Raw genomic sequence first — 16,492 nt, 5'->3', positions numbered from 1 at the left:
CACACACCAACACACACACACACACACACACACACCCACACCACGCTTAACGTTTCAAAATGGATTCCATGCTGGGCTCGCACCGTTCAACCATTACTGACTTCCATTCGCTAAAACAATGGAATGATATAAGGGGGGTTGGCGTGTTCACTGCATGGCACTACCACTCTCCATCACTTAGACAGGGGAAATAATTGAACAACTGGTGAGACAATAGAGTGGTTTCCTCATCTGAAATAACTTTCATTAAAGAGCTGTAGAGATGGAGATGGCAGAGCCAAATCACTATGAGCACCCCCTCCTGCTGATTTAAAGGGATTCAACACTCGCACACAGTGTTGATAGAGTTTCAAATTATGCAATTATCCTTGAAATAGAAGACAGCTGTGTGTGCTGACAATCTACACTGACGATGGCCTGAGGCCGAAATGTTTGTGTTTTGCTTTCACCTTCCATTTATGTACTGATTTTTTGGGGCACCAAGATGTTCTAAACACTTTTATTTGATTTTTCCGATTTGGATTTATTCCTTTTCAGAACAGTTCTCCATCTCTTCCAGTTTCAAAGCAGAAGAAAGATATGGAGAGACAGACACAAACACACACACAGTATAGTATAGTACAGTATATAAATGTAGTAAACTCACAGTAAGTCCAGATGAGCCTTGAGGACCAGGAAAACCAGGAGGACCCTGTAGAGAAACAGGCAATGAGAGGGGCAACTAAAACAACTGTTCTAAGCTCAGCATTGTAAACAGCAACACTGACCCTTAGCCTGTTACGGTACTACTCCAATCGGCTGAAGGGATACTCATGGATATGGTGGAAATTGGCTGTATAGACAAGTTGGCTGACAACTTCACCAAAATGCTAAGCGTGCATCGATGAGGTGGTGTTAGGATTCTGAGCGGTCAGATAGCTAGCCACAATGACAAGAAGCTGCCGTGTGGGGAATCGTAGGGCTCGTTGTATTATCTTCTTATTAATACTATGCCTTTTTGTTTTGACTGATGTCACGTCTATGCTAATATGGCTAAAATTCACTAGCTAGCTAACCAACAACGGTAACAATGTATTTGAGACAAACAAGTTCAAATTTGTGCAAATCTATGTATGTTTTCAATAAACATTTGGAGACTAAATATAGTTTACATGTTGTCAACAATCTAAGCCAACTCTGTCTGTTTAGCCCCATAGTTGCGCAACACATCTATCTCTACTCTCCTCCCTTCTCCAAAACTGTGCACACTTCCTGTTATTGATTTAAAAGCATTGGATTGGTGTAATCATTGGCTGGAGGGAGTTTCCACAATTGGTAAATCCACGATGGGAAGTGCAAACTTTGAGAAAAGGGTGGATATTTGGGAAGCAGCCTAATTGAATTCAAGGCCTATGTAGTTCTAGAACCTACCACTAGAGTGGTCTACGACCTCACGTTTCAAGTATCAACATGAAGATGCTTTACTCTGCATGATCCTTCACTGATGAAGCTTTATAAGAAACACAGGCCACGTAAACACTATGGCCATGGTCCAACACTAGAAACACAGGCCACGTAAACACTATGGCCATGGTCCAACACTAGAAAAACCAGACCACGGTAAACACTATGCCATGGTCCAACATAGAAACACAGACCATAGTAAAACATATGGCCATGGACCCAACATAGAACACAGGCACGTAACCACTATGGCCATTGGTCCAACACTAGAAACACAGGACCCACGTAAAACCTAATGGCATGGTCCAACACTAGAAACACAGACCACGTAAACACTAATGGCCATGGTCCAACACTAGAAACACAGCCACGTAAACATATGGCCATGGTCAACACTAGAAACACAGCCACGTAAACACTATGGCATGGTCCAACACTAGAACACAGGCACGTAACACTATGGCCATGGTCCAACACTAGAAACACAGCCGTAAACAGCTATGGCCATGGTCCAACACTAGAACAACAGGCCCGTAAACACTATGGCCTGGTCCAACACTAGAAACACAGACCACGTAAACACTATGGCCATGGTCCAACACTAGAAACACAGGCCACGTAAACACTATGGCATGGTCCAACACTAGAAACACAGACCACGTAACACTATGGCATGGTCCAACACTAGAAACAACCACGTAAACACAAGGCCATGGTCCAACATAGAAACACAGGCCACGTAAACACTATGGCCATGGTCCAACACTAGAACACAGACCACGTAACACTGATGGCCATGGTCCACACGTAGAAACCCACAGAAGAAACCACGTAAAAACTATGGCCATGGTCCAACACTAGAAACACAGCCCGTAACACACTAATGGCATGGTCCACACTAGAACACAGGCCACGTACCTATGCCATGTTCCAACACAACAGCCGTACATGGCCATGGTCCAACCCTAGATAACACAGGCCACGTAAACACTATGGCCATGGTCCAACACTAGAAACACAGGCCACGTAAACACTATGGCCATGGTCCAACACTAGAAACGCAGCCTTCCAGGAAGTATGCACTGATCTAACACAGTGGGATAGGTGAAAGCAAGGCGGCAAATAGGCTACATAGTATTGTTCAGTTCGGTGATTCCTTCCAAGAAAATGAAGAAAGACACATTTTCAAGTAGTTGAACATGGCCCAAAACATGACATGGAATAAGTACTAGTGACAGAAATGTAGCCTTTAGGTAGTGTACATGCAGCACAGAAAGAGAGGTGCTTCACAAATAGACTTTGCCATTCCAGTGTAACAGTCACTCTATAAACAGAAGAACATCTGTGGGCAATTAAAATGAGTAAAGCACAAAGTCAGTAGGAGAGCCATTAGAGGAAGAAGAAACCAGTCAAGACAGAACAAGAGCTCAGAAAGTCTGCTCTGCGACAGGAGTTTTTCCTGATCTAGTACAGTATGGTTAGGTAAAACTCCTGCCTCTAGCTATGATAGACACCCCAGTTCTCCTTACAGACACCAGGCTTTGACTCTGTTGTGCTGGCTTATAATGTCTCTATATAGCCTTATGAAGTGTTATAATGCCTTACAATCTCTGGTTTTGAGCTCACCATATTTCCTGGTACTCCAGCCTGTCCCCTTTGCCCCTGAGGACCCTGGGAAATGTAGGCAGAAAGGCACTTCCTGTTAGAGATTCAACACGCTAATAACACGCAGCTTGTTATATTTCACCACACTCACAAACAAACACACACACAAATCAACAAACAAACACACAAACACACACACTTACTGTCTCTCCCCTTATTCCAGGTGATCCTGGTGTTCCTGGGTGACCTGGTGTTCCTGGTCCGGAGCAGCCTCCATTAGCTCCATCAGTGTTGGTGGTGGTCTACATAGAAAAGAAGATAAATACTTCTATGAATCAGTGTGTGTGTGTGTATGTGCGTGCGTGGTGTGTGCGTGCTTGTGTAGTGTGTGTGCGTGCGTGTGAATGTGCGTGCGTGTTGTGTGTGACTGAGTGTGAGAGTTCGATAGTTAAAGACTGTGTGGACGTACAGGCGCCTGTGCAGCCTCCTCCCTCTGCAGCCTTTGGTTTAGGAAACACTGTAACAAACACAAAGAGGTCGTAGGTCAGAACTATGACTCTGCCTAGGCAAAGCTTCGGATAGATTGGGTCAAAATCAGAACCAAAACTGACAGTGTTATTGATTCTTATGATTCATGAATCAATGAAAAATCATGTAAATCATGTAGATTTATTGTGGTATTGACTGTACTTTTGTTTATCCCATGTGTAACTCTGTGTTGTTGTTTTTTTCGCACTGCTTTGTTTTATCTTGGCCAGGTCGCAGTTGTAAATAAGAACTTGTTCTCAACTAGCCTACCTGGTTAAATAAAGGTGAAATAAATAAATAAAATGAACCCAGAAGAATGATGTAGATTCATGAACCCAGAAGAATCAATTAGAATTTCCATGATTCTACAGTCTCGTTCTGACCAGCCAACAATATATATGCCCCCCTAACCACCTCACCGATGCACCCCTCACCACTCTTCCCCATGCCCTCCACCAATACACCCCTCACCACTCTTCCCCATGCCCTCCACCAATATACCCCTCACCACTCTTCCCCATGCCCTCCACCAATATACCCCTCACCACTCTTCCCCATGCCCTCCACCAATACACCCCTCACCCCCAGCCTCTCACCCTCTCACAGCCGTCGGAAGCATGGCCTATGCCAGTCTTTCCCTCATCTCCTTTCTCTCCCTTGGTGCCCGCCATGCCTGGTACCCCTGGCAAGCCCTTGGAGCAGTCCTCACACACCTTCTGCAGCAAAGGACACACACACTTTGATGACATGAAGTGTGTGAGCTCAATGTACACTGCATGGACACAGTTCATGCATGTTTGTGTTATGTATAATCACATCAGTACAGCTCATGCATATAAATCAAAGAGCAGTACTATAGAACTCTATTTCCCAGAGTGCACCTCTCTACCTCCTGTCCTTAACGTAATCCATCTCCTCGACTGGGGTCCTCATCCTGAGGCAGCCTCAGATGCTGAGGAAGGGCGGCGGCGGGGGGGGGGGGGGGGGGGGGGGTGAGCAGGGGGGAGAGGAGAGTAAAATGTAAAGGAGAGGGAGAAAAGGCTCCAAGTAGATGTTGCCCTTGGAAACTGATCAAAAATCAGTTTATCCGATACAACTCCTAGCCTTAACCACTAGGGAGCTGCCAATGTAAAACTGATCTTAGATCAGCGTCTAGGGGCAACTTCATCCTTCTACAGTAAAATGTTGGAATACAATTACAATTTATAAGTACAGTTGACTTCTGCACATTGGATGCAACATAGTGCAAACGGTGTTGAACTGCAGTACAGTCCAAATTCGATGAACGATCCATTCAGAAGTCCCAAATAGCACTCAATTCCCTGTGTAGTGTATTACTTTTGGCCAGAGTCACATAGGCCACTAGAGGGAATAGGGTGCCATTTAGGATTTGCCCAAAGAGACACAAAACATTCAAAATCACAAGGTTTTGCAAGTCTTTCAAAACACATTGGTATTCAAATCCAGCCATTTATTGGGATCATTGTTGGGAGTTTGAAAGTTGATTGATTTACCTGCATGGGTGGCCTGAAACATTCTGACCACTCCAAGGAAACCCACTCACAGTACAATACTACCACAGCAGTGGGGCCCTTCACACAGTGAGAGAACCTGTGAATTGCACTTAGCCTGGTTTCAAAATCTGTTGGCTTTGTTCAAACGGTTGTTATTAGCCAGAAGAGCTCATTTGAGCTAGCATGATGCAGCTCATTAGGTTTGTTAAACTCAGGCTGTGTGCATTAACAGGATGTCTCAGAGAGAAGAATCATTATATGTCAATGATATTTACTTTATACTTTCAAAATACTCCTATTTAATTATCCTTTACTTTTGCTAAATTGTTCTTTTATCCTTTTTAAATGGATTCATTTGTATTCAACAAACTCGTCTGTTAAATTATGTTTCTAATAATGTTTTGTGGTTTTAAGGATTCGTTTTTATTAGCTAAGATTAAGATAAGAGTGAATTAAGAATTTATCTAAGAATTAAATGTTTTAATAGTCTGTTTTAGGCATTTAAATCCATTGACATATAACATGCAGGCAGGGCCATGGAGCTAGAGAGGAGCTGGTGGGTCAGTATGTCTGTCTACTGATGTTAGGACTGGAGCACTTAGTGAGTGTGTATAATGTCGTATGTGTGTGTGGTGGTGTGTGTGTGTGGTGTGTGTGGTGGTGATGTGTGTGTGTGTGTGTGTGTGTGTGTGTGTGTTGTGTGTGTGTGTGTGTGTGTTGTGTGTGTGTGTGTGTGTGTGGTGTGTGTGTGTGTGGTGGTGTGTGTGTGGTGTGTGTGTAGAGTTCGTGAGAGCCAAAGTTTCCACTGTGGGTAGATTGATTATTGTGTGGAGGGTGTGTGTGTGTGTGTGTTTGTGTGTGTGTATGTGGCAGGGGGCTGAGCTGGATGCCAGCTATATGGAAAATAGACCTCATAGTGCAGTCCTCTCAACAGCAGATCTACAGGCTCTTACTGTACTCAGCATAACAAGGCTGAACAACAGAGTACAGCAAAACTCTTCGACTCAAACTAATGGCTGCACTCACATACTCACACACTCACACACTGCATTTATGAAACTACGCCAACAATGTGTGTGTGTGTGTACGTGCATGCTTTTGAGGCACAAATCAATGGTAAAAGTCTTTCTGAAAGGCAGAAAGTGCATTTCAACACTAAAAGTCTTTGAGCTGAGTGCGTTCATTGTTCTAGCTGCCACTAAGTCGTGGTGTGTCTACTGTATAGTTATGTCCAAAGTCTAGAGATCCTCAATGAACTTCTGCCAGAGTGCTCCACTCCACAACACAGACCTACAACCCAACCAGGCTCCTCCCTCCCTGCACCGTCCAATCACAAAGCTGCAGCACTCATCTAGCCCCGCCTCCTCTGTCTGGCYTGGGTTGGGGTCAAATCCATTTCAATTTAGACAATTCAGCTAATGAATTCCAATTCTAGAATCAGAAAGTGTCATTGGTATTCATTAATATTGTTTTTCACAATTCTGGAATTTGATTTTCAAATCCCTTTCCGATGTGTCTGAATTGGAATGGAAGTGACTCCAACCCTTCTGTCTATTTACTTACAGTTCTCCCAGGCAGACCCGGCTGCCCTGGTACCCCGTCGTTGCCAGGGTTACCCTGAAAGAAGGAACTGAGATTCAACTGGTTTTAGCCTATCACAGGCTTGCCACATCCCTCTCCACCAATGGTCAGAGGGGGTTACAGTTTCGAGGTTGTAGGAACAACCAATCACCCGTGTTCTCCCTTTCCTGGTTTATGTTCAGACTCTTTTGAMTCCGTTGTCTAGTTTTTAAAGCACTATTTAAATTAATTTAAATAGTTTGATTCATGTTTGGTTTAAATTGTTTGATTATTTTGTAAATAAAAAAACATAACACCAGATTGAATAGCATGCAGGGCTCACTGTGCAAGAGGTCAAACAATATATATTTTTTAAGTGCTTTGATTTGAACAGGATATTTGTGTGCAAATTTGATTCCTGCTCCTAATTGTTTAGTGCTTGATAAACACATGAACATCATATTCAGACAAATCAATCACTTTCTTACACAGTGAACTCAGCCTGGTCTTCATGAACCAATATTACATCTTCGTTTCCCATTAACCTGGTTTAAATGTGTAAAATGTTGTTGAGAATTAGTTTATATTTAACATTTCCCACAAAATCTGAGGAAATATTCTCCTAAAACTTTATTTGAAGGTTTTTAATTCATAATAATTGTACTAATGCTAAAATAACTATTTAATTTTGTATAAGGAGTTTATAACCAAACCTTCAAATGAAGTGTCATCAATGTATCATATGTTGATAGAAAAAGTTAACATTCCCAAAGCTTCCCACAAGAGTTAGTGAATGTTTAAAGCAGGGCTATGATTTAAAAAAAGACTCCCATTAATACATATATATATTTACAGCCCCAAGGTTAACAATAGCATAGAGCTTCATTACATGAATACGGTTGACTTTAAATGTTATTGCATTTATGCAATAGTTCTTTATGTACTTGCATATTTACTTTTACTATTGTGTAACATGTTTACATTAAGAATTTAAGATTAATAAAATAATTTGCTATTTTAATTCTGCATTAATTTGCATTTAGAGTTGCATTAGCCACGACCTCAAGCTGCCCAAGCTAGAACCCAATGTTCAAGACAAACCTGAAAAGGAAATGAGTAACATGGAAGGTGGAATAGAAAAGAGTTAGCAGGAAGAGAGAAACATAGTGTGGAGGAAGATGAACAACAAGAGTGAGAACAATGGAGTGGCGAACAGAAGAGAAAGAGAGAGAGAGAGAGAGAGAGAAAGGAAACAGAGAGGCAGGGACAGAAGAATGAGAGAGATAAAGAGAGAGAGAGAGAGAGAGAGAGAGAGGAAACAGAGAGACAGGGACCTATTGGATATCACCTATTGGAAAGACACCACAAAAAATCAAAGTAAACTTCAATGCTATTTGGCTCTAAATAAACAGACAGTACATGGTAGCAGACTATCTGACCACTGTGACAGATAGAAAACTGAGGAAAACATTGACTAGGTACAGACTCAGTGAGCACAGTCTGGCTATAGAGACTGATTGTCACAGACAAACCTGGCTGCCCAGAGAGGACAGGCTGTGCTCACTCTGCTCCAGGGGAGAGGTAGAGACAGAGGTGCATTTCCTATTACACTGTGACAAATACTCAGACCTAAGAGCATATTTCTTTCCCAAAATTATAATTCAATACAAAGAATTTGAAACTATAAAAGATGAAGAATAAATCAAATATTTATTGGGTGAAAAGCCAAAATGTGCAATTTTGGCAGCCAAATATGTGTCCTCCTGCCACAACCTGAGGGACAGCCAGTGAAAAGTGCAAAGTAATGTTGATAATATTTCCCATTTAGCTTAGTTTTGTTTTGTCTTTCATACCAGGTCATATGTCTTCTCAGTCATGTTGACACTGGTCTACTACCACTGCTTTAATGTATTGTTGTTCTGATTAATATTGTTGTTGTAGTTGTTGTTAATGGTAATCCCATGTCCACTACTACTATTATTATTGCTGTTGGTCCCACCATTTATTTATATATAAATATATATATATATTTTGTATATATATACATATATATTTTATTTTTATTTTTCGATATGTATACTTTGACAATGTAAGTAATAATGAACTTGCCATGTCAATAAAGTCAATTGAATTGAATTGAATTGATAAAGAGAGAGAGAGAGAGAGAGAGAGAGAAAGGAAACAGAGAGGCAGGGACAGAAGAATGAGAGAGATAAAGAGAGAGAGAGAGAGAGCGAAAAAGAGAGAGAGAGGAACACATTGGAAAGAATTTACAAAAAAACTGAGCAAACTAGAATGCTATTTGGCCCTAAACAGAGAGTAAACAGTGGAAGAATACCTGACCACTGTGACTGACCCAAAATTAAGGAAATATTTGACTATGTACAGACTCAGTGAGCATAGCCTTGCTATTGAGAAAGGCCTCCGAAGGCAGACCTGGTTCTCAAGAGAAGACAGGCTATGTGCACACTGCCCACAAAATGAGGTGGAAACTGAGCTGCATTTCCTAACCTCCTGCCAAATGTATGACCATATTAAAGACACACATTTCCATCAGATTACACAGACCCACAAAGAATTCAAAAGCAAATACAATTTTGACAAACTCCCATATCTATTGGGTGAAATACCAATACAATACAGCAGCACGATTTGTTGCCACAAAAAAGGGCAACCAGTGAAGAACAAACACCATTGTAAATCCAACCTATATTTATGTTTATTTATTTTCCCTTTTGTACTTTAACTATTTGCACATCGTTACAACACTGTATATAGACATAATATTACATTTGAAATGTCTTCATTCTTTTGGAATGTTTAGTGTTTATTTGTTATTGTTATTTCACTTTTGTTTATTATCTAGTTCACTTGCTTTGGCAATGTAAACATATGTTTCCCATGCCAATAAAGCCCTTCAATTGAAATTTAATTGAGAGAGAAGAGCGAGAGAGATAGAACAGCCAAGGTACATTCATGTTGATGAATGACATTTGAGAGGTTAAAGATGTACAGAGATAAAGAGGAATGAGTAAGGAAGGAGTACCCCTGCCGTACCCCTTGCTTGTGTGTTGTAAAGGGTTAATTGACGTGACCCCACCACCCTGATCCCCCTCTCTCCTACCTGGGGTCCTGTGATGCCGATGAAGCCCTGTGGCCCAGGAGGACCAGGAGGACCTGGTTGTCCCGGAGGCCCCTGGAACACACACACACACACACACACACACACACACACACACACACACACACACACACACACACACACACACACACACACACACACACACACACACACACACACACTGAGCGAACCACACAGCATTGACAGGCACCAATCGTAGCCTAATTGTTCCAACAACAAACACATATTCAGTTGATATTCAGTCAAATGACACAAGAGAAAACCAAGAGGCAGACATGGCTAGTAGATGACAGAGAGATCAGACCTGCCACGTGTTTCCTCCCAGAGTTCCTGGTGCTCCCTGCAAGGCAAGAGTAGTCAAATTCAGAGCACATCATCAGCAGATCATATGTGTTCATGAACAAACACTGACACCCTGCAGTGAAAAAATATTCCTGCAGATGAACTCAAAACCAGTTAAAAGAGAGCTGAGTGTGTGTATGTGTATGTGTGAGTGAGTGTGTCCCCCGCAGAGAGATAACTACCCTGAAGTTGAACTCAAAACAAGTTCTAGATGACCACGTTGTGGCATGTGTGTGTGTACTGTATGTGTGGATCTGTGTGTGCATGTTGACCTAGCCATACTCACCGGTCCACCTGTTCCTGCGTATGGAGGGCTGATACAGTTACAGTCTCCAGGTTCACCCTGAAAACACAGACCTCTCATAGATCACACAGAGAAGCTGTGAAATAACCAGTGGCGTATATTCATGGATGCCATGGGAAGACAGGCCTCCCCCCAAAAAATTGACCAACAGAAAACAATATATAAAATAAATGCATCTTTCGAAAATCAAAATAATTTATTTTGACTCTCTGTGATTCATAATTTTCCTTAAATTAGCAAGAGGCTGAATGTATCTCACTGGAGAAAGCATCTGAACGAGTGAAACAGAGCCCCTCTGTCTCAGTATGTGTACCCCATCTATCTGATGCTGTTTGGTCAAAAAGAGTGTGACATTGAATGCAAGGGAAGCCAGCGAGCATTTGGACTCCCTTAATAAAAAAAGGTTAAATAATAGCTAATCAGTGTTGAGCTAAACTGAGTGAGTGTCAAGGGAAGACATCACATCAACCACATCAAAAGCAAAATATAATTTACAGAAAATAAGTATATTGTTGAATCTCATTGGGTTGTTTCCTCCAGTGGCTAGCTAGCTAGCTAAAATCAGCCCTTTCCCAAATGAGCCACTAGGGATTTGGACTTGGTTTTACCTAATTCTCTGTACTGGCCAATGATTATAACTGTGATTCTGATCTAATCATAAATTCATACATTGTGCCCCTGATCTGAGAGGATGGAAGTTCAGCATGTAGCTAGATGTAGGCTAATGTTAACTAGCTGGCTAATCATTGCCCATGAATGGAAGTTAGGCTAGCGAGCAAGCATTTTAGCAAGGTAGCCTAGCAAAACTAAAACTAAAAGTGTGTACTGTATGACAGAGTACTAGACCGTTTTGCCAACATGAAAGACAGGAGGATGGCACTGGCCTTTCTCTACAAGTAGGGTGAGCCACATCATATTTAGCTCATGTTGATTGGACTAAATTGTCTTTGGCATCTTTTAGTTGTCATTGTATTAGACTAAGCATAGGTTATTTGATGATGTTGAAGTTGAAATGGTGCTGGACTAGCGGAAACAGCTCCTGTTTTCTTTGCGACTTCCGGTAACTCTCTGTGGTTCTAAATCAATAGTTGTTTAGTAGTCTGAAAATGTCGGAAACATTAATAACTTGCTTGACCATGGTGTAGGTCATGTAATTGTTTGTTAGAGGCAATATGTTTTGTGGACTTCACAGGACAGACGTTGCTCTCCAGTTTTGTGATGAAACAAAGTTGAGGTTGAATTTAATCTGCTACTGTGTCTTCTTATTCATATTTCAAAAATCCTAGTGCTGTTCAGTTGGTCTGATGGTAGCTCTAATTAATAGTCCTAGTTTGATCGTATGACTGAGTACAGTTTGATTAGGGAGAGGAAGTGTTAACTAGTTGAATGCCGAAGGCGAAGGTCGCAGATAATAATCCAGGATTGGAGAGCAAATGTGAAGTCAGATAATTTTCACCAGTTAGGTGATCGTAGGTAATTGAAGAGTTGTCGCGAAGCTAAAAGAGTGGGGAAGTTTGATCAACTGCTCTTGACTAAAGACACGATTCATTGGCGGAGGAATATTGTTGCCTCTTGAATGATTATTTTTCGCCCGAAGTCCTGCAATTAGATCTTTTTGGGAAGGCAGATTGGATAGGAGAGCGTTACGCGTCTTCCGCCAATATGGGGTCTACTAGAACGTTAGTTATGTATTTCGGGGGACGGTTTTGTATTAAGTTTGGTTGAGTTGTAACAAAACATTTAATATCATTGGCAATTTAAGTGTTTGTAAGTATTGGGGTTGGATGTAAAAAATGAAACTATGCCTCGATTACGTGATTCCGATATTCTCAAGTATTGCTCGTCTACATTGATTTAATCTTCATTCCACTATATTTTTTTTGGTTAGAAATGAAGTGGAAACAACACTTGGGAGTGAATCAGCCCAGTAGAGCATTGTAAGTGGTCTAATGGACATTGAAAACATGTAAGTATGGCGAAAATTGTTCGAAAGAGAAACGGACCCAAAAGACTTTCTTTCTGGTGGAAAAGTGCTCCTTTTAATGTTTTACTCGTCTTGGTAAACGACTCCAAACCTGCTGATCCAACGGAGGGTTTACGAGTGTTCCTGCCGGGTTTTCCGCTGCTCTATGCCGTTGTTGAGCTTGTCAAGAGGATAGATGAATTCTTTCTAGGAGACGGGGGTGTGGAGTTTAAACACGTATAGTCGTGCTCAACGTAGCTGGAAATGCCATTAAAACTAATCTAATTCCCTTGCGATGCAATCTTTGAATAGCATGTCTCTTATTAACTTTGGTCTAGTTTGAATCTCACCAAGATGGAATGTCAGTTTCAGATGGTGATTCAGCAAGTGTATGTTCATGTAGCGTGCTGAAAATCCCCTCAAGACAGTGCGGTCGAAGGCTATCGCTGAAGTTGATCTTTAGAGCGATAGATGACGGATTCTGACAGACGAAATGTTGAAGAGCTAGATTACTTAAGGATGTCCATGGTGGCTAGACGTGTAATACAGCTAGGCGTCTCCAACGAATATATGATGGGGATTCCGAGTACTGCTAATGATCTCCAAAATCTAATGTCTTAGGTGATGCAATACCGTTGCGTATTGATCTGCAACACGATGATAGCCTCCGTAAGTGACTCACTCCGCCCGTCGCTAAACATACCTGGGTAAAACTGACTATCCTACCGATCCTCGACTTCGGCGATGTCATTTACAAAATAGCTTCCAAATACTCTACTCAGCAAACTGAATGCAGTCTATCACAATGCCATCCGTTTGTCACCAAGCCCATATACCACCCACCACTGCGACCTGTATTCTCTAGTCGGCTGGCCCTCGCTACATATTCGTCGCCAGACCCACTGGCTCCAGGTCATCTATAAGTCTATGCTAGGTAAATCTCTGCCTTATCTCAGCTCACTGGTCATGATAATAACACCCACCCGTTGCACGCGCCCAGCAGGTATATCTCACTGGTCAATCCCAAAGCCAACACCTTTGGCCGCTTTTCCTTCCAGTTCTGCTGCCAATGACTGGAACGAATTGCAAAAATCGCTGAAGCTGGAGACTTATATTTCCCTCACTAACTTTAAACATCAGCTATCTCCATTTTGTTGATTCCAGCCTACAAACAGAAACTAAAACAACAAGCTCCCGCGCTCAGTCTGTTCAACGCTGGTCCGACCAATCTGAATCCAGCTTCAAGACTGCTTCGATCACGCGGATTGGAATATGTTCCGCATTGCGTCAACAACAATATTGACGAAATAGCTGATTCGGTGAGCGAGTTCATTAGGAAGTGCATTGACGATGTCGTACCCACAGCAACGATTAAAACATTCCCAAACCAGAAACCGTGGATTGACGGCAGCATTCGCGTGAAACTGAAAGCACGACCACTGCTTAACCAGGGCAAGGTGACGGAAGCATGACCGAATACAAACAGTGTAGCTATTCTCTCCGCGGCAATCAAACAGGCTAAGTCCCAGTACAGGACAAAATCGAGTCGCAATTCAACAGCTCAGACACAAGAGGTATGTGGCAGGGTCTACAGTCAATCACGGATTACAAAAGAAAACCAGCCCCGTCGCGGACCAGGATGTCTTGCTCCCAGACAGGCTAAACAACTTTTTGCCCGCTTTGAGGACAATACAGTGCCACTGACACGGCCCCTACCAAACCTGCGGGCTCTCCTTCACTGCAGCCGAGGTGAGTAAACATTTAAACGTGTTAACCCTCGCAAGGCTGCAGGCCCAGACGGCATTCCCAGCCGCGTCCTCAGAGCATGCGCAGACAGCTGGCTGGTGTGTTTACGGACATATTCAATCAATCCTTATCCCAGTCTGCTGTTCCACATGCTTCAAGAGGGCCACCATTGTTCCTGTTCCCAGAAAGCTAAGGTAACTGAGCTAAACGACTACCGCCCCGTAGCACTCACTTCCGTCATCATGAAGTGCTTTGAGAGACTAGTCAAGGACCATATCATCCACCTACCGGACACCCTAGACCCACTCCAATTTGCTTACCGACCCAATAGGTCCACAGACGACGCAATCGCAACCACACTGCACACTGCCCTAACCTATCTGGACAAGAGGAATACCCATGTGAGAGATGCTGTTCATCGATTACAGTCAGCATTTAACACCATAGTACCTCCAAACTCGTCATAAAGCTCGAGACCCTGGGTCTCGACCCCGCCTGTGCAACTGGGTCGACTTCCTGACGGGCCGCCCCCAGGTGGGAGGGTAGGTAACACATCTCCACCCCGCTGATCCTCAACACTGGGCCCAAAGGGTGCGTTCTGAGCCCTCTCCTGTATCCCTGTTCACCCACGACTGCGTGGCCATGCACGCCTCCAACTCAATCATCAAGTTTGCGGATGAACTACAGTGGTAGGCTTGATTACCAACACGACGAGACGGCCTACAGGGAGGAGGTGAGGGCCCTCGGAGTGTGGTGTCAGGAAATAAACCTACACACTCAACGTCAACAAAACAAAGGAGATGATTGTGGACTTCAGGAAACAGCAGAGGGAGCACCCCCTATCCACATCGACGGGTTAGTAGTGGAGAAGGTGGAAAGTTTTAAGTTCCTCGGTGTACACATCACGGACAAATTGAATTGGTCCCACCACACAAGACAGCGTTGTGAAGAAGGCGCAGCAGCGCCTCTTCAACCTCAGGAGGTTGAAGAAATTCGGCTTGTCACCAAAAGCACTCACAAACTTCTACAGATGCAATCGAGAGCATCCTGTCGGGCTGTATCACCGCCTGGTACGGCAACTGCTCCGCACAAACGTAAGCTCTCCAGAGGGTAGTGAGGTCTGCAGAACGCACCACCGGGGGCAAACTACCTGCCCCTCCAGGACACCTACACACCGATGTCACAGGAGGCCATAAAGATCATCAAGACAACAACCACCAAAGCACATGCCTGTTCACCCGCTTATCATCCAGAAGGCGAGGTCAGTACAGGTGCATCAAAGCAGGGACCGAGAGACTGAAAAACAGCTTCTATCTCAAGGCCATCAGACTGTTTAAACAGCCACCACTAACATTTAGCGGCCGCTGCCAACATACTGACTCAACTCCAGCCACTTTAAAAATGGGAATTGATGGAAATTATGTAAAAATGTACCACTAGCCACTTTAAACAATGCCACTTATATAAATGTTCATTACCTACCATTACCCATCTCATATGTATATACTTGTACTCTATATCATCTACTGCATCTTGCCATCTTATGTAATACATGTACCACTAGCCACTTAAACTATGCCACTTTTTGTTTACATACCCTACAGTACTCATCTCATATGTATTACCGTACTCTATACCATCTACTGCATCTGCCATGCCGTTCTGTACCACCACTCATTCATATATCTTTATGTACATATTCTTTATCCTTATAACTTGTGTGTGTGTATAAGGTAGTAGTGTGGAATTGTTTGGTTAGATTACTTGTTGGTTATTACTGCATTGTCGAAGAAAGCACAAGCATTTTGCTACACTCGCATTAACATCTGCTAACCATGTGTATGTGACTAATAAAATGTTGATTTGATTTGATTTGATCTGAGAGCTAACTGATCGTGCAGCTGTACATAGCCTATCTGTAAACAGCCCACCCAACTACTAATAAAATAAATAAATGAGGTCACTGATAGTAAAGAACTCCTCACCTGGTTGTCTAGGTCTTAAATGAAAGGAAAAACCAAAGACCATTAGACACTAGGCCCTCCATGGAATAGTTTGACACACCTGACTTAGATGTTCAAAAAAACATCTTACCTGAGGTCCTGGATGCCCACCCCTTCAACTCCTGGGTCACCCTACAGGGAGCAGCACAGACCACAACACTGAGTCAGCACAGACACACACACTGAGTCAGCACAGCCACACAGCACTGAGTCAGCACAGACACACACACTGAGTCAGCAACGACACACACACTGAGTCAGCAAGAACACACTGGAGTCAGCATGACAAGCCACACACACTGAGCTCAGCACAGACACATCATATTGGAGTCAGCCACTAGT

At 42.9% G+C, this 16,492-nt stretch overlaps 1 protein-coding gene across 1 annotated transcript in view; it reads right to left on the bottom strand.

The window, feature by feature from the left end:
• Positions 1 to 16,492, bottom strand: part of col16a1 (collagen, type XVI, alpha 1) — an 80,903-nt gene that overhangs the window by 13,903 nt on the left and 50,508 nt on the right. The window contains 11 exon segments of the mRNA XM_070436397.1: positions 647 to 691; positions 3,070 to 3,114; positions 3,252 to 3,350; positions 3,518 to 3,565; positions 4,173 to 4,372; positions 4,480 to 4,528; positions 6,654 to 6,707; positions 9,775 to 9,846; positions 10,097 to 10,132; positions 10,421 to 10,493; positions 16,242 to 16,282. Of these exon segments, the coding sequence (XP_070292498.1) occupies positions 647 to 691; positions 3,070 to 3,114; positions 3,252 to 3,350; positions 3,518 to 3,565; positions 4,173 to 4,372; positions 4,480 to 4,528; positions 6,654 to 6,707; positions 9,775 to 9,846; positions 10,097 to 10,132; positions 10,421 to 10,493; positions 16,242 to 16,282 (762 nt within the window).

This window comes from Salvelinus sp. IW2-2015, linkage group LG31 (genome assembly GCF_002910315.2).
Source record: "Salvelinus sp. IW2-2015 linkage group LG31, ASM291031v2, whole genome shotgun sequence".
In the NCBI taxonomy this organism is placed as follows: Eukaryota; Metazoa; Chordata; class Actinopteri; order Salmoniformes; family Salmonidae; genus Salvelinus; species Salvelinus sp. IW2-2015.
Note: the sequence above shows the minus strand (reverse complement) of the source record. Positions and strands in the feature narration are given on the sequence as shown.